General features: G+C 43.0%; 1 protein-coding gene across 2 annotated transcripts; it reads left to right on the top strand.

Moving 5' to 3' along the window:
• The first annotated feature begins 5142 nt into the window (after nucleotides 1–5142).
• On the top strand, nucleotides 5143–24133 carry LOC141793100 (ras-GEF domain-containing family member 1C-like). 2 transcript variants are annotated; one of them, XM_074673461.1, is made up of 14 exons: nucleotides 5143–5535; nucleotides 16864–17079; nucleotides 17276–17398; nucleotides 17594–17731; nucleotides 18833–19054; nucleotides 20167–20241; nucleotides 20575–20673; nucleotides 21164–21266; nucleotides 21350–21429; nucleotides 21518–21613; nucleotides 21718–21813; nucleotides 21891–22014; nucleotides 22118–22190; nucleotides 22282–24133. In XM_074673461.1, exons 2-14 carry the CDS (start codon nucleotides 16870–16872, stop codon nucleotides 22304–22306), a joined length of 1464 nt encoding a protein of 487 aa, XP_074529562.1. In that variant the 5' UTR covers nucleotides 5143–5535; nucleotides 16864–16869; the 3' UTR covers nucleotides 22307–24133. The 2 variants fall into 2 exon arrangements, with proteins under 2 accessions (XP_074529562.1, XP_074529561.1); XM_074673460.1 differs by having other exon boundaries at nucleotides 20572–20673; nucleotides 22282–24132.
• Nucleotides 24134–24136: the final 3 nt, after the last annotated feature.

The following is a 24136-nucleotide window of genomic DNA, read 5'->3' as shown; positions in this document are numbered from 1 at the left end:
TTGTTTGTCTGTCTGTTGCTGAGCACAAGAGAAGTTTTGCTGAACAGTCTCCACCAATACATCCTCATGTTACATCACAGGCCCTCTTCCTTGAATGTTGCAACCAATTATATCCTCATGCATCAGGAGTACACGGCTCTGACTGCACAGTGCTGTGTGTTTGTAGCATTCAACTGGAAAGCTAATTTGTTTAGCGAGAACTTATAGCCCCATTAAGAAGTGATTTATGCCATTAACAGATGCACAAGCAATTTCATGTGGCTTTGCAGCATTTCCAGCAGCATAATTAATGAGCATGGTCCTGGCAAGGGATGTTGGGCTCCACAGGAGGGTCAAGGAAAAAGAATATTTAGAGGAAAACTGAAAGAGAAAGGTAGCTGGGGCCAACAGAGAGAGAGCTGAAGAAAACCCTATAGTAGTCATACAGGAGAGGAAAGGGGAGGATGGGTCATGACAGGAAAAACAAATTGTACTCTCTGGAGAAAGATTTTGAAGCACAAGTTCAGTCTGAAGCCTTAAAAACTCAATTCTACAGGCTCACTCTACCTCTAACCACCTGTCTTTGTTGCTATGTGCCTTAACTGCCGAAGCCTCAGAAATTTGCATAACCATGTTTCTAAAATGGCTTCATCATTGTGCCAACACTGTTGACACACAGCAGTTTCTGTGAAGACTATATTTGAGAGCTCAGCGTTCTCACCTTTAGGTGGCTGTGAGGATTGATTTGGGCTGTAGGTGTGGAGTTTATTAACAGTGCTTTTCTAGGATGCCAGTCCGTCATGCTCGAACCAAGCAACAGCTTTTGAAGCAGGCGCAATGTTGGTGTTATATACTGCATGCAAATGATTTGTAAATGAAGGAGGGGTTGTTGGGGGGATATGGCAAACAAACTTTGAGTGTGAGGGCTGCAATCAGCATCTGCCACAGATACTGTTGCAACACCTTCGCTGCATAATGTGAAGGTGTGAAAGGGGGGAGAGGGCACAGAGGAAATATGCATCTGACCTCTATGCCTTTTTGTAGGAGCTGTTTGCAAGCTATAACAAAAAGTCCCCTCACACGCTCAGTTGTGTAATCATTAGTTGAAGCTCCTGTTAAGGAGTGTAAAGCGTGAATGCAAACTGACCTAATGGACTGGTAAAGACCAGAGAAGCAGAGGAAGAGGGAAATATCTGAAACATTGATAAACACCTTCATAAACACATCATCTTTTAAAATATGACATATTTCCACGTGCTTCCTTAAATAGTCTTTATGAATCAGTGTGTGTGTGTGTGTGTGTGTGTGTGTGTGTGTGTGTGTGTGTGTGTGTGTGTGTGTGTGTGTGTGTGTGTGTGTGTGTGTATACGTATGATTCATGTCTATCACACAGACAGAATAGCCCTTCCATGTAAAGAACAACATGATCTCAAGCTCTCAGACTTCTGAGTTTTGCTGTAATACAGTTGGGGTAAAGCATGTCACATTTCAAGGTTAAGTTCGATTTAAATCTTAATGCTGTTAGTTTGACAATCCTCTTTGTTATACCTTCTGTTCCTATCAAGGTTAAGAGGGTAAAGCTTAAATCAGTGTTACCAAAATACCCTATGTACTTCTCAAGATTCCCTACCAAATATTAAATAAATCTACAATTCTACAATTTAATTTAGCAGAGCCTTTTGTCCGAAGCAACAGACAACGCAAGCAAGAATTTGGAGGAGGAAGCTTTGGTTTGTGCGACAAAGTGCTACATGTTATTTGGCTGCAGATGCTGCCAATAAGTTCAAGAAGAACTGATTTTTTCAGTTATGTAGCCATAACTAACCACAGTCAGTTGCTGCAACAATAGAGTTCAACTTTTACCCATATTCAATAATCAGTGCTACACATTCACTTAGAGCTGGGTCTGAGACCTTCTGACTCATTCTACCCCTGCAGACAAAGAGGAGGAGGATCAGACTAAGTGCCTAAGTGTTTCCTGAACAGATGAGTCTTTAGACACCTTTTAAAAGTAGAAAGACACACTGTGGATCATATAAAGTTTGGTAATTCATTGTACCATTTGGGAACAAAAGAGGAGTCGAGTCTGGCTAGAGATTGAGAGCCATGCTGGGAGCACCAATTATCTTTCACAAGTAGAGCATGCTGGGCGAGAAGGAGTGTAGACCTGGATAAGGGACCCGGAGTAAGCAGGAGCCGTTCTTGTCAATGTTTTGTGAGCCTGAAGAAAAGCTTTGGATTTTATTCAAGCTGACACTAGCAGCCAGGGGCCAAAGCTATTTTAATCTCTCCATGTCTGCAAAACTTCTTCATGGACATGAGGTAACCACGTCGTAGATCAGTCACCAAATTTTTGTTTTCTTGAATCGTCGGTGTTCAAGTTTCAGCCATCAAAGAAAAATTCAAGTCATGTCCTGATGAAGTCCTGAGGATTTTAATGAGGAACGCTGTTTGACTCCTGGTTATTCACCTCAGCAGAGTGTGTGGGGCCTTTTAGATGTGTTGAATGGAATAACATCATGCATAAATTACATATCTCCTTACAGGGAGATGCATTCATCATCTGCTGTGGTGGATCACTGCAGGTGTCTAATAAAATAAAGAAACCTGCACTCAACCTTTTTCTAATAAGCAGTTTAACTAACCAAACATCTTGTACCCTGTGGTTAGGTTACTGTTAGCTTGCTAAAGGAAACAAATTAAATAGTCCAAGAAGGCTGACTATAACTTCTAAATTTAAAGTAGAGCAAAATGCACCTCAGAAGGGAATGCTGGCAGGAACTGTTGCTATATGGCACACCTATGTGTGCTTGATCAAAACTGAGTAAATTATCTGGGCCAAACAACAGATAAAGACATAAATGTCAGAGTCCTCATCCTCATCTTCTAAGATTTGTTGTGATCAATTGCTAAATAGAACCTCTTGTGCAAATCATCAGAACTTTTGTCCAAGTCAAGCGGCAACCTCTGGGCTAAGAATATGAGACAATGCGGAAGTGCTAAAATCTGCTGTTTGTCTAGTGCCTGCTTGAGGCTGGCACTGGGAGTACCAGAAGTTACATACACACCAAGCCAAAATAGGCTGTTTTCACAGCAGTAATTTACAGCCTGGTTCGAAAAAACATCTCCTGTTTGAATTGCTAATTTCACTATTGGCACACACTGTACAGGGGCTGAATTTTTTTCTAACTCTGCATTCCAGAGGATATTAAGATCACGAGCACACCCAATCAGAGGCACAGCTCAGGTCATGTGACTGATGGGCACCAAATAGCCGTACTCAAAGCCTTAGCCACTTCCAATATGGCCACGATAGCCAATTTGCTTCAAAAATCTGTTACAGAAACAAACGAGTGGTATCGGGGAGACTATGTCCATTAATTGTACAGTCTTTGGTCCAAGTCCAGTCATGAGTCCGGAAGATCAAAAGTCAGGTTTGACTCACTTCCAAGTCCTGAACTCAAACACTGCAACCCCTTGGGTATGTGGTCTGGAAAATAATGGTTCCTGGAACTAAACCATAGTTTAGATATGATTAGACTATTTAAACAAACATTAAAGGTTAGAAGAGTAATTGGCAAATGTGCTGTTAAAATCTCACCCTGCACTGAGGCTGAACTTGCTGAACCTCCTGTAGCAAAACAAAGTGCTTTATCTCTGCCCTCTGCCGCAATGTCAGACCCATCCTGTCCCTGATCCAGAGGGCCCAGGAACAGGCGTCAAAGCTCTGGAGGCAGCAGCTCACACTCTGCCCCTCATGGCCCTACATGGACCTCTGCTGCTGTTCCCCTCATCCACTTAATTATTTCTCCCTCTGTCTGTCTCTGCATGTCTTCCTCTACAACACCTCCCCACAAATTAATTACCCCTCTGTATTAACTTATTTCACAACCTTGTGCAACACAGTGGCAGTGAAAGCCAGTGTACAACCATAAAAACATCCCACTTCCTTACTAATCACTACAGCTTGTCATCTGCACTCTGTTGGGAGGCAGTGGACATCCCCTCATTGTTGTTTTTAAATTAGTCTGATGGTAATTATTAACCGCAGTTTAATGGAAATACAGCTTGGCTTTGAATGTCACAGCCTCATTTGCATTTTAAGAGATGGCCCTTTTCGTTCAGGGGTGACGCTTAGCGAGTGTCATCCAGGGCAGGGGAGGGTTTGCCGAGGGATTACAAATGAAAAGAGTGTCCATTCTTCCTTCTAAGCTGCCCCTGACTGTTTGAATAACATTTTAGAGTAAAGAGACTTGATAAGCTTTTGTAGAAAGGGATGATTCATTCGTGGACCACAGTATGATTTTAAGAAATTAATTAGTATTCCTGTTGTGTCTCTTACATTGGCTTTGTAGTTAGTATGGCATTAACTAGATACAGTTGTCATATTGTTTCCATATTTTACAACCTTGTTACTGACATTTAACACTTAAAGTATATCCATGTGTAACATTCTGTGAAATTTAAGACGGTATCTCTTTCATTGTTCCAAACCAGCTCAGTCAGGTAAAACAAGGATACAATATATATTCCTGTGAAATGAGCCTGAAGCATCAGAGATTTTTGTCGTGTGTGTGTGTGTGTGTGTGTGTGTGTGTGTGTGTGTGTGTGTGTGTGTGAATTCTGTCCGTAGCAGTGCTAATCCGGCGCAACCGGAAATTATTGCCCCTTCAAAATAAGACACGGGGACGACTTTAAAATTGAAGTTTGTTACAGTTGGGTGTTGACAGAAATGGGAACAGTTTAAAAAAAATTGACCTGTATTATAATTGTGATTAAGTGCAGCCAAAATAAACAAGTTCCTGTGGCCTAAAAGGGATTTCAGTCGACCTATAGATCAACTGTCAAAACAACTGTAAAATGAAATTACAATGCTAAGTAAATCATTAATGTTAAATAAATTAATCTATAACGACAAGCCCATTTTAGAGCATTTTGAATAATCATGTTTACTTACATTTGTAATTATTTCGTTCGTATTTTTTCTTCTTAAGTAGCAGACTAACTTTTGATTCTGAATGTAAAACAATATGTTACTTTGGGTGCTGCTGTCCAAACTCACTTTTGACCGAGAAGTGAAGGCTGTTCGTCAATGCCTGTCTTATTTTGATGACCGAAAGCGGAAGTTGATTGACTCTGCCCACTTCACTGGTGCGTGAGTCGTTCCCTCGCCTCTCCTCTGTCTCAGCACTTGCTTCGAGGACGTTTGGATGATCTGTGCAGTCCTCCGTGTCTCCGTGGCGCAGGATAGGACGCTCGCCACGCCTTCAGGGACGCACTCTATCTCTGCTTCGGCTCTCCGGTTGTGTCTGCTGTTCACCGGAGGTAACCTGTTCAGTGGACACTGGACATTTGACGATCTATCAACAGACATTGTCTCCACTTAGAGCAGTCAGGCTGAGCCTCGCTGGAGTCGGCTCTACTTCTCCCTCTGATGTCAGTTGAAGAGGCTGTGTTGTAAACGCTAATTGATTTGGGAATATCTGGAGCGGCAGTTTCATCGATTTGACATCGGATACATCCCGGATCCAGGATGGGGATCAAAGTGTAGTGCTGGTGAGTAGCTTACTAAAAATCAAGGTTACCCCACTACTATCATATGTGCATATTGAGATTTCACTCACGCCACAGCCCGTGCGCGTGCTCGTGTGTGACCGTGTGAGTGTGTAACTGTGAGCTCTGTAACCAGCCGTCTACGCACGTCGTTGTATCACCTGTTATAAGCAGGTTATGGTGTTGTCACACATCTAACTTTACTAGCAACAGTGATGTCATCATAATCTCTTATCGTGTTGGAGATGCTGGAGCGCAGCTTGCATCACTTTACTACGATGAAAGCATCAAGAGTGTGAGCCGTGAGTCAGCGGTGTCCGGGCTGTTGAAAGGGCGTGTGAGGGGATTCAGCTCATTTAGTGAGCGGGGGTCACTGCGTCTTCAGCTTTGACACATTCATGGGGGATGATACGAGAATGTGGGCAGGTGACGGTGAAAAAGTCGATGGCTGGCGTCAAGAGACTTGATAATTCAAAGAGATGTCACATGTTCTGCTGTTGTCTGGTAAACTAGCCACACAGTGCCAGTCCTATCTCTTTTTATGTAATAATTAACGTGGGTGTAAACAACTCGCTCCTGATTTCCTCAAACACAGGCTCTAAATGGAGGTAAGAGAGAAGCATTTGTTATTCTCCTCAAGAGATGGCACAGAATGAACAGGTGTGGCCTGTTGACATTTTGTTCATGATTTCATTCATTGGAATGAAAACTGATTCCACTAAAGCATCCAAGAGGTGGTAAGCAGCCCTTCCACCCATGGGCGATGTAGCAACCTGCACAGCTCACCCATACAGACCAAAAGGATTTGTTATCAGTCTCTTGCAGCTTACTGCAAGGTGCATGAAAGTAACACCGACTCTGTCAGAAACCAGTTCGGTGGAGGAGAAATTCTAGCTGAGGTTGTTGTTGTCACCAGTAAAGCTGCCTCTCTTCCTGATGCTCTCTCCCACGCCCTCATCTCTGGTGTCCTCCACCCCTCAATCAGCCACCACTGCACCTCCCAGCCCCCGAAGAGTGAAGCACTGGAGGGGGGATCACGTTTCGTGAGTGCGCTCTCTCAGCATGGAGCTACGAGAGCAGCTTTGCAGCCTCTGTCTTCAAACATGCCCCCTTCATTTCATTGCTTCTCTTCCCTGCCTGTTTAGGATGCAACCCCGGGTTGTGTGTATTTGCTTGCTTTCACCTTGACTGGCAGTGTGTGCTTTTCCAAGCCCCCAGGGGAAAAAGAACAAACATTTTTTTGTTCTGTGTCGTGCTTGCTGCATGAAAGGTTCTGTTGTAAGAAGACAAAATGCTGCAAATCGATGCTTTGATTCTCAAGTGGGCAAAAGACAACCACTGATTTTGGTAGGAGTCTGTATTGTCATTTTTACCCTTTGACTATGTCCTCAGGTGATCAGGATCCTGTGCAGTACTTTGCTCCACCTCTTCTCGGCTCTGCTCTGCCCATAAAGCTTTGCTGCTCTCGGCAAAAGAATAGTTTTACATTGCATTGCTCACTACAACAGTCCAGTACACAGATAGTCGTACAGGCATGAATCACCAGAATGAGGGTCTGTCAGAAGTCTGCAGGTACAGACACAGTCCACAGCACATGTTCCCTCCAATTCAGGCCAAGTCTGCAGAGAATAACAGGTGTGCTGTTAATGAGGGCAGCGTTTGGTGTGACGTGAGACTGAGACAGGCGAGTTCCCAGAGAGTGAGACCAGTCATTGTGAGGGGGTGTTTATGGAGAGGGAGAAAGAGAAGAAAGAACGAGAGAGAAGGGGGATGAGAGTGGGTGCAGGGTCTGTCTGGGGCGGGTCGGCAGGGAGGTAAACACAGGAGCTGTTAGTCTGGTGGCAATGACAGCTTTATCACCGCCACAAAGTTTATGGCTGTGTGCGCATGGGGGAGAGGGTTTGTGTGTGTGTGTGTATGTGGATGTTTGAAGATATGATGGATCATTCTGTGCTCTATAGATATGAGAGAATTTTACTACTGTCTTGCAGTCAAAACAGGACTCAGCATTTAGACCAGGGATTCCACTTCATTAACTCAGTGACGGTCAAACACACTTGATACATTTCTAAAAAAACAATTTAAAAATGATATACAGATCATTTCAATTTGTGTGTCATGCTGAGCACAAAACACATCCCCCAGCCTCCTGTGTTAGGTGTGTGTGTGTGTGTGTGTGTGTGTGATAGATCAGTCAGCAGGGAACAAACTTCTTAGTTCCTACTTTTTATGCTGAAGCAAACACATTTTTCGTTTTAAACCAGCATCTTCTAAAAAAAATAATGAAGGAACTTAATACTAGATAGCAATGAGAGATAATTTCATTGCTGTGATCTCAGCGAATGGGGAAACTCCAAGAGCTACTACTCAAGGTTATCCTCAGCTCTACACGACTGTCAAGTATCAACCTCAGCCCAGACGGGAGCTCGATTGAATAAAGTGACTGAACATGGTGATGGCCTGTGTACCTGGCAGGCCTTTCGGATGTCCTTTGGCTACTCTGCAGCTTTACCACTGACACCGGGATGATGAGAGTGATCTCACTGACAGGTCAAGGCAGACAGGGTTCAAATGTGGAATCACTTTGTCACAGCCGGCTGCTCTGTCAGCAGAGAGAGACAGAGGTGGGGAGAAACAAGGGATTTTGATGGAATAAAAGAGAGAAGAGAGGGTGTTACTGTGGGGACTCAACAGGCATCTAATTACCTCCCAATCGGAGCCTTGACTCCATGGAAACACTGTGCTGTGCAGAGCTGGTCTGAGCTGCCTCCACATGGCCTGCGCGCCGTCATATAGGCAGTTATTGACAGGCTGCCTTTATGGATCAGCCAGGGTCAGAAAAGCAATTGAATATGATGAGATCCCTAGATGTTTACAGTAAACCTCCAATGTAGAACCGTTCCTCAGATATAAGCTCCAAGTCATGAAACTTTCAGCAGGTGAGAGTGTGTATCCAGTGTGAAGCTCACAACAACTGAACTTGTAGATGAATGTCGAAGATATAGAATTCTGGTCCAGATTTACACTCTTTCCTTCTTATTCTTTAAACTAGTGCATGCATGTATATCTTTTTTTCAAAATGTGTTGTGGCAATGCGCTCAGTTTTTTATATGAGATATTAAAATGGGTGGTTTCTTTCATAATAACAAAACAAAATAGTTCAAAATTCTTGAAACAAAATTTTGTGAAGTTGAACTGCTAAAGAACGATGATATGACTGAAATGGTTCCTGTTTTCAGCGTGCTGTATAACTTGCGTGCTGAGGCACATCATAATGTTTTTTTAATGCATCTTACACATATTTTGAAACAACTTTTTATAGCTTTCACAACATTTGAGAGGGTGCATTTTGCTCTCCCATATTTTAAACATGGATATAGTAGTAACAATGCCACTTGTTCATACTAAGCATGCAGATACGCTTATTTATCTGCTGTAGAAATCCCCAAATCTGTCTGCAAACTGATCAAAATTGTATGCTTTGAAAACAGCCCCAGATCTTCACGATATCTTGACAAGACTTTCTGAAATAATGACATCATTGCCGGGCCTTCTAATTTGTTCATGACACTTTGGAGTAGTGGGCCCCAAACACCAAGGTCTGCCAATAGTTCTGCCTTCTACAGGCCTCCACAGAGCTGGCCGATCAAAGGGAATGGGGTCTGTGGAGCAGGGAGCCTTTGGGTGTGTTATTACGGTGTGTACTAATGTCGCTGTTTCAGAATAGCTGCCCCAAATAAGCCAGGTGTGAATACAACCTTAGAGAGACAGCAGCTAAAACAAAGCATTTCAGAGTCTGGAATAAGGGTTTTCTGAAACACCAGTTTGACAAGGTAGGGAGCTTTTGAGCTGCAAATCATATAAAACTGTAGGAATACCAGAAGAACTGTTTGAAGCCTAAAAATGCACTTTACCCCTTTCAGGATTCAAAGAGATAGCATTTGTTATTTTCAAATGAGACACAGCTGACTTAAAAATAATCCATATTAAAAGTTCTGTGTCATTACTGTCAACTTCAGTGACATTGTAATGTTCAAGTGGGATAAATTCAGCATTCAGTGTAAACTAAAATGTGGGAAATCCCTTCTAAAATATGATTAGTTCTCACAGGGAAGTCCCCTAAAGAAATTTCTGACCACCAACAACTGATGTGGAGACAAACTGTTGTGACGAATTGTTGAAATCAGTCACCACAAATAGAAGTTTACACAATGATTAATCTGCTTCATAGTATGTCAATGCATCATTTCTATGTTAGCTGGAGAGTACTTAGGCTTTAAAATGAGATATTTAATAGGTGTTCATGTCCAAATATCAACATCAACCAACTGGCATTGCTTTTAGAAGCGTGAATGTCAAGCTTTTTCTCTAATCATTTCAGAATACACAAGCCATGTGCTGTGAACACTCTCCACAGTGACGTTCCTCAACACAGATTAACACGCTTTGACATTGTTGATGAGCAGTGACACGCTACACGGCCTCTGCCTGTGCTGGTCTTAATGAGCAGATAGAGAGCTAACAGAAGAGGAAGCGGCCATGATGAAATTAGTAATTTCTGGATATTAGATTTGTATCTGTTTCAGTCTCGTTTGTTATTTAGTCATGGTTATTGAGCAGGTCTGATTACAAAGCCTGGTGAGGGTGTTAGGATGAACAGTTAACTGTTGAAAAGGGGCATAAAAGACTGACTGGATATAAGCATTGTTCAGTCTTTCTCTATGGGTGCTCATAATCACTCCACTCTGGTCCTCCTTCCTATTTTCTTCTATCCGCTTGGGGCACTGGTAATTCCTCATAAGTGGCACTTGAGGCAAAATCATGCCTGTTTTAAGACAAAAATCACTTTTGTCCAATTCCCCTCAGAGCAGCACGGCGTTCACAATGGTGTTAAATTGGCGCATCATGAATAATGCATGACTGTTTTTTGAAGCATTATGACCATAATGAATGGCAGATTTAGGCCACTCTATGCTCTGACACGTCGATACGTGCCCACTAACAACCAATCTGTGCTCTGCTCCAATTATCTCTCAGCGACATGATAGATTGCCCAGACGCATCACATGTCACAGACCTCTCAGTTCATATTCTGGGGCCAATATCATCCTTTCTGAGCAGAGACTCAGATGTGTATTTTCACATGTGAAGTGCTTTGAAATAGGCGTCAGTGAGTAATGGTGCTCAGCCTTTAGAGATGGTCTCAAATGCACAGACCTCTCAGGCTTGTGCTTTTGTACAGCAATTGATTCCATCTAAATGCAAGGTAACACTTCGACCTTAGGGATTCAAGTATGCTTTCTCTTTCATGCAACATGGCTTTTGCAACCTATCTATTAGAAATGTGTGAGCCACACCTCTTGGAAAACAGTAGGACAGATGTTTGTGTTCACAGAAAAGGGAATGACTTCACCCTGATACACTTTGACATCCTCAGTTCCAAGCACTCATACACAACAGAAACCCAAATTCATGTATGCACACAACTGTGTCCAAACTCGCTCAGGAATGAGGGTGCCTGCACACATGCACGGGGTGTGTACACAGAGGAGGGTTCCCAGTGAGCTTTACATTAAGAAAAGTGGAGATAGTGGGAGAGCAACAGGTGCCAGGATGTCAATTGACCCCACTTCACAGGGAGGGATACCCTAGGAAAAAGGGGATTTGGGAAGTGTGCCCTTGTTAAGGTGTGAGTTTGATTCTCATCCCCTGTTGTCTCATACCACAGAGAGAAGCTGGGGAATGGGTGGGGAGCTGGAATGCCTTGACAGTAACTCAATCCTGTGTTTGGCTGCTGAGTGGGTGCAAGTGTGCATGCATGTGTTTCTTTCAAGACACAATGAACTCATTTGTTTTCAGCTGCACTCCTCCCTTAACACGCAGACACTCGGCTTTAACCAGCAGTGGTTTACCGGATCGATTTCGCTATGTGTAGTGGCATATGTGTGGTATTTTGCGCTCTTTCTCTGTTGTCGTTGGTGCCAGGCAGTCGCTGTGCAGCTCAGCGGCCAGATTGGCTCATCCCCTGGACCTCGGCATCCAGTCTGGACGCCAGTACACATTTGGGCTCCTGTTGAGGCTGGGGATGATGGCAGGGGCAGAGGGCCAAGAAGCCACCCATGCCAGCAGCTCCCACTGGGTAAGCAGGCTGCTGCAAGGCCATCTGTACAGGCGTCCTGACTGGAAAAGTAGGGCGTGGAGAAGGAGCCACAGGAGGAGGGGAGGGGATAGAGGGTACTCTTTAGAGGGGGATAGGAATGAGAGGCTGGTAACAGAGAGGTGTTTACCTTCTGTAAAGCCCCCGCCTACTGGGAAAATACTCCATTATTTTCTGTAGTCGCATCATTTCAGCTTTCAAAGAACGCTGTGGGAAATTTAGGCCATGGCTGCAATACTCTGAGGCGCACAAAACAATGTCAGGAGGACCAAAAATATGTGGGGATCTACTTTTTTAGAGCGCAGCCCAAAAATAGATGAAGTGCAGAAACTGTAATGTGTCAAAGGAGTGACACGAGGATCCTAAATTGGATAAAAAAGGGTTGGAGTATGTAAATTAGTTGGTGTCTGGAAATGAGAAGAGAGGTTTGGTGTGTCTTGTAGGAGGGAACTTAAACATTCATAAAACCTCGACTGTCTGCTCACTTCCCTGAGGGGAATATTACCCCCCCACTCTCCTCCAGAGCCCACCTTAGCCTCATCCTATCCCTGTGCAGTATGGGTTATGCAGTTTTCCTCTGGCTTTAAACCTCCTTTAACTGTGATCTCTGACACCAGGAAGCAACTACAGACACCAAACAAAGTGTTGCTGCAATACCCATGCCGGATATTTGCTGTGGCTGCCTCTGACAGCGTGCTGCTCCTCTAAGAATAGCATTGCATCATGTCTTGGTTTCACACTTGCTTTGTGGTGTTTCTTAGTATTGGTGTTCTGTGTGCTTTTTGTTATGCAGCAGGGAGCTAGATACAAGAAAAGCTAGCTTGGAACGGCGCAACAAATGTTTAATATGTTCACCCACCAGCAGTCCCGATTAAAGTTAGTGACAAATAATCAACAACAATGCTACACTTCACTGTCTGGGACTCGTAACTGAAAGATGAATGAATGAAGTCTTGAGGCAAAAATCCTTGTTTAGAATATGCTGAACAGAAATGGGACTCATGAACTATTATGATATCTTATTACTCATCTGTCTTTCTGAAATGATCTGGATTGTTTCTGTTGATGGAATATACGTCGAAAGCAGTGATGTAAAGATGAATGAATGAATAGTCAAAGTCTTTCTATAAATAGCTGTCATTGAAAAAGTCCTTGCCACTGGACAAGGCTGAGATTTACCCTGCGCCAAGTTTCAAAGCATTGCTACAACAATGACCCCACAGTGACTTCAAATCCATGCCCCAACAAGGAGCTTTAACTCTTCATCTTTGACCTTTGACTCCTTAATGATAGAGGTCAGACAGTGGTTTGATTAGTTCTGAATGAGCCTCTTTAGCCTTAATGGAGCGCTGTCTGTAACTTTCCAATGGTTGTCTTTGTCTTTTGACTCTTTGCCTTTACCAGAGAAGATTTGTCAGCAACCATCTCCTCACAAACACATGTAGGTGTGTGTTATACCATTTATGTGGCCAAACAGGTCCTACAGAGACAGAAGTAGAAATGGCAGCAAGAATACAGAGCTAAACACAGTTATGAAGCTGTTTGACGGCTTTAGTCTGCTCTGTCCTGACAGGAATGCCATTGTTTCATTAACACACACTACACATGCACACATCAAGACGGTCAAGGGTGCTGATAAAGATTGTGTGTCTCCAGACAGTGCCATTCTGTTAATCATGATAGAACAAAGCAGGCGGATCCCCTGATGGCAACGATAACAGCCTGACAGAATCACAATACGACACACACACACACACACACACACACACACATGCACCACACACACACCAACTCACTTAAAGAGCCCTGAACAATGACACTCCCCCAGCTGTCTAGACAGAGTGCACGGCTGCCGTTGGCGAGCTGCTGGAGATCTCAGGGGGGATTAGAGCACAGACCACTACACTCACCTGTTCTTAGCTGCTTGTTTCTCAATGTGTTTTTTCATGCAGTGTTGATGCGATGTGACAGGCACAGAGGGAGCTGGGTGTATCATGAGGTATGCAAACAAGTAAGACAAGGACTACAGCTGTGGATGGTTTCTTGGTCACCTTGTTAGGAAAAAAAAGTGTCAGGAGAGGTCATAGAATATTACAAGTATATTTAAAAGGAAAGGATGATGCTCTCTTGGAGGTGGCTGTGGCATAGTTAGCATCATGCAGTCATAGGACTTTATTTTATTGATGGTGAATAATCCCTGAGTTTCACAGTAAATTATAGAGAAAGAAAGCAAACACTCTGATCTGGGTGTTGTTGAGAGTTTATTTTTTTTAATTGCAACTTTTGCTAATCTAACACCGTTTTTTAGTATAATGATGATACATGTTTCTATGTTTCCATCCATCCATTTTCTGCTGCTTATTCTGTTCAGGGTTTACTCTCACACTGCTACTGCTTGCTCGAGTGCTTGAAGAAGCAATGCAGTGGTGAGCAGACATAAGCAGTCAGATTTGAGCTTTTTCTAATATGAACAAAATATAAGAAGTAAAAACGTTTACAGCTGTGCAAAAATGTTACTCTCTGCTAATTTATTCCAGATTGAGCGCTGCACATCTAAAACACTGACACATACATTCATGATGGAGGCTTTCATATCCCAGGCATTTTTATTCTTGTCAACACTCAGGGCCTGTGTTAACCTATAGGCAACACTGTCAGCTCAGCTGGAGAGTGGGATGTGTTATGCTTGTAGCAACTAATGTAGCCTCAAGCCTCTTGCCTGTCGCAGAGGTATGAATGCAGGCAGCCAAGATCTGGAAACTTCACTACTGATGTCAAACTCTATTATAGAAGAAGGATGACATTGCTTGAGGCAATTTATCTAATTTTTCAGCTTTCTCTAGTATCACGAAAACAAGTTTTTCTCGTCTTTATGTGTCCTCTAAGGCCATGTTCAATAAATGTAACATATTTTTCCCTAAAAATTTTCAAAAATGACAGAGATTAGTCACTACTCTCACAGTGAGGATGCATAGTTACATTAATTGTCATCAGTTACGAGGCATGGTGTGAACAGGGCTGAGTATTTCACACACAAACACTGATGACTACTCTATCACAAGACGTGTAGCTATGTCTGTAGAGGAGTAACCTGACTGACTTCTGCTTACACGCTGCAGACTGTGAGGTATCAACTGACACAGACGCAGAGCTGTGATGAAATGATGAATCAGAGCCGCAGAAATGCCAGAGGGCAGGAGCAGGAGAGCCGAGGAGGAAGCAACCAGGAGAAATAAGGCGAGTGGAGATTATCGCAAATGATAGAGGAAGTCATTGCTAGTGCAAGCACGTAGAAAAAAACTATCAGTCAGTCCCATACATATATGAATACAAACATTCTGGCAGCTGTGTGTGTGTGTGTGTGTGTGTGTGTGTGTGTGTGCGTGTGTGTGTGTGTGTGTGTGTGTGTGTGTTTGTATGCATGAGATGACTCATAGATAAACCCCTGGATTTAGTCTCTAAGAGCTGAGCTAACTTTGTCTTCCTTTCTATCATACCACAGAGGAAATTACCAAAGAGCTTTTGTATTGCATCTTTGTTGTTATTTTCTTCTGTTTATGAAGACATTTCTTATTGGAGCTGCATGCTATGTGGAGAAGAGGTTTCTGCAAGGACACTTGGGGCCTGCCCTGTTCAACCTTACAAAATAAAAGTCTTAAAGTCTTATCAAAGGTCAGGTCAGTAAGATACATATCAATAGAAGCTGTCGAGTGTCATCTGCTTGGTCAAATCCATCTTGTCTTTTTGTCACAAGCGGTTATTGTAGATTGGATTTCAGCAGTGGATTGCAGTCACAGCTCTGATTGGACAAGAAGTCTGCCCTCTGTACACACAATATTATCGTATGAGAGATAAATCTTTGGGTGCCAGTGGTAGAAGAAGAAGGAAGCTTGTAAAAACAGCCCACAGGAAGAAATCCCTCCTCCCTATCATGTGTGTGGCTCTCTCTGTTTCCATGTTAAGGTGTGTTAAAGTGCATGAATAAGCTCATGTAAGGAACCAGGGAGAACAAAGGGAAGCTGATCCCTGCACATGAGTAACTTGAGACATGAGCTGCTGTGCTTTAAGCCAGTGTGAGCTTGACCTTTCACCCCAGGAGACCCATGATGCTAGCTGATGGCCGAGTGGGGGAGGGAACCTGAAGGTCAACAGAGGATGAAGCCATCGCTGGAGGGTTCCTAGCTTTCTTCTAGTGGTTAAAGCTGAGAGCTGGAGTCCCCTTATAAAACTTATTTTTCTGTTTCTACTTTTTTTGTGGTGTGTTGCTTTTTCTGTGCATATGGAGACTGACTCTGTTGTCTGAGCTGCAAACAGGAGGAAGAATATGTTTACATGTGAGAAAACTTCCACTGTGTTGCACAAGGTCCTGCTGTCAGCAAGTGGTTTTGGCGCCTTTGTCGTGACTTCTGCAGGCGGGGAAGCTTTGTGCTGCTGTTCATGCCTGTGGGCACAGAGAAACTACAGCTATCCTTGGAGCTGTTGATTCAAGCAGATGTACCCATCAGGTACTCAGCCAGAGCAGAGTCTGTTGTATTTCAACTGGTGCAAACTCAGCGCCACGTGTTGAACTGAGGATATCTCATCAATATGTGCCCTGTAATCTTCCTATTCTTTGATTTACCAGTTACACGATAACAATGATGTGATGTTGATAATTGCACCCTGAGGACCATAACACTGTTTTTATAGTGTAGCCAGTCTAGTGTACAGTACAGCAAAATGATTTCCTCCATTACAGCTGCTGTGTGCACCCATTGAGGGAAGGAGCATGTTGAATTTTTAAAGCGTGTAACCCAAAGTGTTCTTTAAATGCAAGCCATACAAAGCAGAGATGGAGGCCACGCTATCGCTTTCAGGCAACAACTGTCTCCACGGCGACTGAGTGACCCACATTTACTCTCTATCCTGTCTCATCGATGTGGGCGACTGGGACGGCTACCCCTGAAAGTCAAACAGACTGCTTGGCTAACCTGAAGAGTAGATTGAAAAGCAGAGCATATTGCACCAAGCATAACTGTGTATCTATATGGAGAGAGTCTTCCTGGCTAGAGAAACATTTATACTTATTTTTTCTTGTGATATATTTTTATCTCTTTTCTCAAAACCCAGTGTTTCACTTCCTCCTTATTCTGTCAATATTGTGCTGACTTTTTTTCTATTTGTCTGGTTTTCAGAGAGGAATGCCCCAGACTGTGTGCTCAGGCACCATGTTCACCACTCCCACTGGCTTCAGCCCCCATCTGGCCTGTGCTGAGCCTGGGGAGGAGGAGGAGGCCCCACAGGAGGGCCCGGAACCCGGAGCCTGCCTGGCCGATGGACCCCCGATCACCTCCGCCTCCCTGGACACCTTGATCCAGAACCTGATCCCCACTGCCGATTACTACCCAGAGGTGAAAACAAACACAAAACTCATCACCGTACAGACTCTATCTGAGAGCTCATTTGAGCTTAAGTGTGGGTCTGCAGGTGATATCATTAGTGTCTTGGTTTAGAGTGGCACTCTACTTTTGACTACAGAAAGCATCACGGTTTGTTATTGATGTAGTGGCAGAGTCTTAATGGATGTCTCCTTCTGTCCTTTGACAGAAAGCCTATGTGTTTACTTTCTTACTGAGCGCTCGTCTGTTCATCCCTCCTCCCGAGCTGTTGGCCAGGGTGTGTGAGCTGTGCATCAAACAGCAGCAGCTGGATCAGAGCCCACTTGATACGGTTAGTACTGCACCTTACGCCAAAAGATACTTCCTGCATGAAGCTAATCTAGAGATACATAGACACTGTAAAAGAATTAATACGCACACGTAGTCTGCATATAAACTACTGCTGAGTATTTTGCAAACATGGTCTTTCCCTGATGTGGCAAAAAGTATAGCCTGCTCTCATCCTCTTCTGCCTCATCAATAACAGGCAAAAGTGCGCAAGTTTGGTCCCAAAATCCTGCAGCTGCTGACAGAGTGGACAGAGACGTTTCCGTCCGACTTCAGGGACGAGAAGATGGTCGGACTTTTAAAGGACTTCATCCACAGGATAGCTCCATGTGATGAGGTATAGAAATGACAGCATCATAAAGCTGTTCAGCCATCTTACTAAAGACAGGAATCATTTCACTCTTTTTAAAGGATTCTACATCTTACTAAAAATTAAGAAAAGACATAAAATTCCCTTTGGATAAGATTTTGTGATGACCCGTGCAATGATTTTGATCAGTAGTGTGGATTTTGCCGTCATGGCCTGTTTAAGCTGCCGTTACTAGCTGTGTATCTGCAGTGAGAAAAGCTCTGATGGGGAACGAAATTCAATTATCATCACTAGCAGTGCAGCAGGGTGATGGAAGGAGTCAGAGTGTCAGTGAAGGGTGAGTAGCCACAGCTCAGTGTTACACAATCTTACATTACTGAAGAGGAGAGGAGAGGGGAAGCAAGGATGTTAGAGGAGTGGCTCTATCTGCAGCCTCTAGGGAAAAACAGAGGAGGGGAGATGGGTGGAGGAAACAGGAGGGGGGATGGGATGCATGGGCAGAGAGAGCAGAGGGAGAGGAGGGTGATGAAGCTGAGGATGAATGGAAGGAGGTGAAGAGAGGACAGAGGAGGAAGAGAAGGTGGCAGGCGGTGATAAATGTGCTGCTATTTACAGATAGCTGTCCATAGTGTGTGTGTGCTTCTGTGCATACATGTGTGAGCTGTAGCTCCAGGTCATTTGTGAGACAGAGTGACCTCACGGCCTCTGAGACCAGTCATCTGCAAGGAAACACATTCCTGGACACAATACAAACTACATCACTGCAGCTGTTCTGAGATTGTTTTTTAAATTTAATTAGTATTTGGACTGAGGTACTTTACAAATTTAGATGCCTCCACAGTAGTAATAAAAAAACAATAAATAACAACAATTGATCCATCTGTGCCGGAGTGAATGGCTGCAGAAATGCACAATAAAAGTACTTGTTGGATAAAAATTACAGACTGCAACAGCTTGCATATTTTTTGCTGTTATTTTATAATTTAATTCATTTTAAATAGATTTACAGTGTTTTTGTATTGCAACCCCACAAAATGTCATTTTTTATGTCTATTACTGTCTTAAGTCGTATTGATAAGTGATTCTCTTAAATATTATTGACCGTCGCTCCTCTCCCTCTCCCCACAGGCTTACTGGAAAACCCTGAACCAGGTGCTGCAGAAGCTCAGCCAGCGGTTGGCCCTCATGAGCCAGGGGGAAGAGAGCATCATCAAGGTCTCACTGAATGCCTCCTCCATCTCTGACAAGCTGGTGGCCTTCAAAACCAAGCCTCCACCCATCCAGAAGGACATGCTCTCCATCTGCAATGACCCGTACACACTGGCACAGCAGCTTACCCACGTGGAGCTGGTGAGGAAGAGGAGGGAGGGGGAGGGGGAGGGATGGGGAAATGGGGGTTAGACAGAGGTCAGAGTAAGAAATGATGGAAAGACGAGGATGGATGTAGAAAAGCAGAAATAAAGTGAGATGGAGGAAGAGGAGGGGGTCAGGATGATGTTTGTGTGGAGATACTGTATAGTTCAAGTCAGGGGACTTGACCATGAAACATCAAACATCAAACAAAGAGGCAGGAGGATGGGAGGTGTAATGGGAAACTAAAACGGCAGACCCCCCTCAAATTATGATATTGTAGCATATACTGCATATCTTTGGTCCTTACTTGTCAGCTATTGCAGCACTGAGCGACCTTCACTGAGTATAACATAAAGAGAATAATGCAATGAAACATACATGAACAAAGGAGCGCCACAGCACTCCTCACGCTGCATGCGTGATGCCTTCAGTCTATTCATCTGTGTCTTGATGTGGGCACGTGTATCTGGGGGTGGTTTTGTTGTGCAAGTGTGAGTGTGTGTGTGTCTGTGTGTGTGTATGCCTGAGTAAGCTTGTACCCTTGTCTAAGCTCTGACATCACCCCCAGAAGTCAGTGATGTGCCCGAGGCGTCGAACAAAGGGGATAAAAACCACTGTGGATATATGTGACCTGACAGCTTCACACTCTGGCTCGCACACACATGTGCACACACACACACACACTCAGTCACACAAAAGGAAGGAGCGTGTTCAGTAAACTGATACAGGTTTTGTTCTTTTTGCTAAATCTGGTTTAAAAATATTAAATGCTATTTAGCTTTACACTTCTGTAATGTATGTGTGAGTTTGTGTGTGCATGTTTGTGTCTTTGTGTAGCACTGTTGGATTATATCAGAACTTGAAATGCCTCCACTGAGTCATGTCGATGTACACATACATTTGACAGCACAGTCATCTTTTTATAGGTCTAAGTATCATCTCAAGTGTCACTTTGGGAAATATGACTCTGCCAATGACTCATTACTTCACTGTATTGATCATTACCCATTACTGAAATGAAAGAATTATTAATGAGGCTGTCCCTATTGATGTTTGTGACTGACCCCATGTATTTGTGTGTGTGTTTGGTGTGTGTGTGTGTTTTCCAGGAACATTTGAGTCATATCGGACCAGAGGAGTTTGTCCATGCCTTCGTTCAGAAAGACCCTTTAGATGGAACTCAGGTAATCTCATACTTTCAGTCCACATATCATTTAAATTGGTTGCTAAGTTATGCTTTCCATATCTCTTGAAGATATTGTTTCCTAAAATTTTAGTTCAGAAAAGGCCCTTTTGGTCCTCTTTCATCCATTTCCTCTCCTCGTACAGTTTTACCTCATGCCCTCCATTGATCGTGTTATTTCTGCTCCCAGCTCACTGTCTTTGTCATTACCACTCACACAGGGGGTTCAGCCTGTAGATAGGAAGCTAATTAGGATCAGAGGAATTCCCTTTAGTCGCACTCCCTCTACTGACTCGTGTGTGTGCATTTGTGCATGTTTTTGTGTCATCAGCAGCCATGCTTCAGTGACCAGAAAAAGAAAACCTCCAACCTGGAGGCGTATGTCAGGTGGTTCAACAGACTGTGTTACCTGGTGGCTACCGAGATCTGCATGGTGAGTGGCAAATGTTGGGATGCCAGGTGCTCATTTCTTCTAACCTCACACTGAAGAAGAAAACACAAAATATACTTATTGTGGTGAAAATAATGGTCATGACAGTGTTTAAAAATGAGGTAGCAGGAAATGGACATTAGAAAAACATGAGAAGGATTTTTTCGTTAAAACAACTAAAATGTCATGTTTGGAATATATGTGTGATCATATGAAGAAATATTTTGTATAATTAATCTTAATGCTTGTTTTAAAAGAAGAAAATTTGGAAAATTTCTCTGTAGCGTTTAATTCTTGTAAACAAACTGAAGTGTAGATTAGCCAGCCAATGTGGTTGTTAGAGGGCACCACTGTCCCCTGGTGGTTACTCTCTGTAACTACACTCCAACTTTTAAGAATAGTTCATGTTTGTGCTGATAAACTGTCTGGGTCAAGAAGGATCAATTTCACAGCAGAAATTAAGCAACTGTGTTACAAAATGTGTGTCCTGCAGCCAGCGAAGAAGAAGCAAAGGGCCACAGTGATAGAGTTCTTCATCGATGTTGCCAGGGAGTGTTTCAACATTGGAAACTTCAACTCCCTCATGGCCATTATCTGTGAGTCAAATTTCTAAAAGTGTTATCACTGAGAATTTTGTCATGTGCCTATATTGAATAGTTTCATCTGTTTCCTCCTGCAGCTGGAATGAACATGAGTCCTGTGTCACGCCTGAAGAAGACTTGGGGAAAAGCCAAGACTGCAAAGTTCTTCATACTTGAGGTAAACACAACCCAAAGATTCGCTGACTGGCTGGTACAGGTAATAACTTGCACTTCATAGTTTTTTGTGTTGCTTTTTGCTTTGACAGCATCAAATGGATCCGACAGGGAACTTTTATAACTACAGGACAGCCCTGAGGGGTGCTGCTCACCGCTCAAGGACTGCCAACAGCAACAGAGAACGGGTAGGGCACTGCTATTTTTTTATTTTTCAAAATCAAACCAGCATAAGTACGATTTTTTATACATGCATACATGTCTTAACTTCCTGCCTGTTTTATATCTCCAGATTGTGATTCCCTTCTTCAGTCTGCTGATTAAAGACATTTACTTTCTGAATGAAGGATGTGCCAATCGGCTCCCTAATGGCCATGTCAACTTTGAGGTAAGCTTGTGTTGCCTGTCTTTACTCTAGTTAAGTTAATCATCCTAAAATGTAACTGAGTGTTTTTCATTTCTTAGAAATTTATGGAGTTGGCCCGGCAGGTTGGAGAGTTCATGACATGGAAACAGGTGGAGTGTCCATTTGAGGAGGATCGGGCCATCCTGCACTACCTCCACACTGCTCCAATCTTCAGCGAGGACGGTGAGATCCTGTTTTTAATTTAAAACTTTCCTCTCTAGTGGTGATAATTTATTCTAAATAAAGGATCCCCTTCAACTTTATTTGTTTTCTTAACCTTCCTTAGGACTGTACCTTGCATCCTATGAGAGTGAGAGTCCAGAGAACCAGGTAGAGAAGGACAGATGGAAAGCACTCAGGTAAGAATGATAACACACTTTAAATACTACACTATCCAAAGCTACATCATGGCCACCATAAATCACCCTTTTGTCTCCTTTCCTGCACCAGGTCAAACGTTCTGGCAAAGACATGAGGCCCTGATGGCAGCTTATCCTCCCACCAGCGAGGGAGCAAGTGTTCTCGTTGCACTAAAATGAACTGTGAAGGAACCTAGCTGGTACTTAGGTGTTTTTCTATGAAGAAGTGATCAAAACAAAAAGGGATCAAGATGAACGGGATTCATCAAAAAAGAGTGTTAAGAAATGAACACATCTTTAAAAAGGGAATTTTAAGTTAAGCTATAAAAAAACTGGAGCAAAAAGCCTTTGCAACATATGAACTAGCTGGTATTTAGGTACAGTATGTTGGAGAGGGGTCCAGCCTCTAATGTAACCCCTCCCTTGATGTGTGTTTACTCTGTGGAGATATGTTTACTACCATAGTGAGTACAGTTACAGGGAAAACCACTTTATAAAATGAAATTCCTACAGATGCTATTGTTGTTTTTGTATTTGCTTCTCTCTTATTCTCTTAAACCTTAACTCTTTAGCATTGTCTAGATATTTATTTTAACTTTATTTCCGTTACTTGTAACGTACTGTAATGAAACTAACAATGATGTGAAGGGCGCTGGCTAGCCCATTATCAACTTTTATAGGTCTACTGAAGGATTCTGGGAAGACAGAAGAGAACATGCCTTGAGCATTTTACCAGTTTGTCTCACGTGTACTTTTATGTGTGTGCGCGTGTTTGTGATCCAAATGTCCATGCATCTAATGTGTGCTTAGATTGTCATTGTCTTGTTTTGCATGAGAATGACTGGAGAAACTGTTCATTGGTCATCTCTTTTTGTAACTTAATTTATTGTATTTTATTTGGGAAAGTATTGGATGGGAGATTTGAACTGTTAAAAAAAGTGTTTACTCCTTTTAAATGTATTGTGCCATTAATGCAAAACAACTACAGTATAGCTCAAGAGTCACAACAGGAGCAGGGCCAGGTGTGGATTGTGTACAGGTGACATTTACCCCTCATCTTCCTGCTCTTCAGGAAGTTTTCTCTGACTGACGTTCAGTTGTCTGATATATTTATGGAGATTTCTGTGCTGACAGATGTATAGTTTTTATCGTTATTTTCCTCTACTGATTATGAAGTTCAATGGCATGCTATGATGGGTGTATTTAAAGGGGCATTAAGAGTAACCACCTTGTAAAGAAAACTGCTCCAGCAGAAACTTTGCTGTGAGGATGAAGGACTGTCGTGATTTGGAAACTTTTGTCATTCTCTGAAGTAAGAAGGGAAAATTGTGCCATATGAATCACTGCTTGTTTTGACAATTCAGGTTCCTCTGACTTAAGATGTGTTGTTGTTTTGTGGGATCGTCATTGAGCTCTGTTTTTTGGCAGTTTTGTTGTGAATTGAGACATTGTTGGGGGGCAAGGGGTGGTAGTGGGAGAGAAGGCACTATGGGGATGGGAACTATGTAATTATAAGCTTTTTGAAACAGTCTTATTGAGTTTGCTCTGATTGATTGATGTCAGTGTTTTCTCTTAAGAAGCACCTTTCCATCCCAATAACAGACTGACCTTAACTCTCCCTCCTCATTTGCCATCAGTGAACTTGCTTTTCCTGTATCACATTCCCCACATAAGTTAAGTAGAGAGTCAAACCTGCCATCCAAGATGAAGACATGTTTTAATAAAGCATTACCTGTGTTGAACGTGTGTTTTCAAAGACAATCTACATAACATCACCTGTGCTCTTTTGAATGGTGCCATTGCCGTTTTCCAACCTTTGCCTACACACATACATCGCTGTGTGCATTTCAGGTTATGGAGTGCATTCTGTAGTTTTCTAGGCAGGAGGAAAACACACTTGGCTTTAACATCATTGCAGCATTTGTGATTGGTTCCCAAAAAGCCTT

The sequence above is a fragment of the Halichoeres trimaculatus genome, unplaced genomic scaffold (assembly GCF_033239565.1).
Source record: "Halichoeres trimaculatus isolate MK-OKI-2021-1 unplaced genomic scaffold, fHalTri1.1 fHalTri1_scaffold_7, whole genome shotgun sequence".
Taxonomy (NCBI): Eukaryota; Metazoa; Chordata; class Actinopteri; order Labriformes; family Labridae; genus Halichoeres; species Halichoeres trimaculatus.
This window is presented reverse-complemented; position numbering and strand designations above follow the sequence as displayed.

Coding starts and splice junctions, on each gene's coding strand:
- LOC141793100 (XM_074673460.1), top strand. CDS start 16,870: ATGCCCCAGACTGTGTGCTCAGGCACCATGTTCACCACTCCCACTGGC. Junction 17,080..17,275: donor CTGCCGATTACTACCCAGAG/GTGAAAACAAAC, acceptor GTCCTTTGACAG/AAAGCCTATGTGTTTACTTT. Junction 19,055..20,166: donor AGCTTACCCACGTGGAGCTG/GTGAGGAAGAGG, acceptor TGTGTTTTCCAG/GAACATTTGAGTCATATCGG.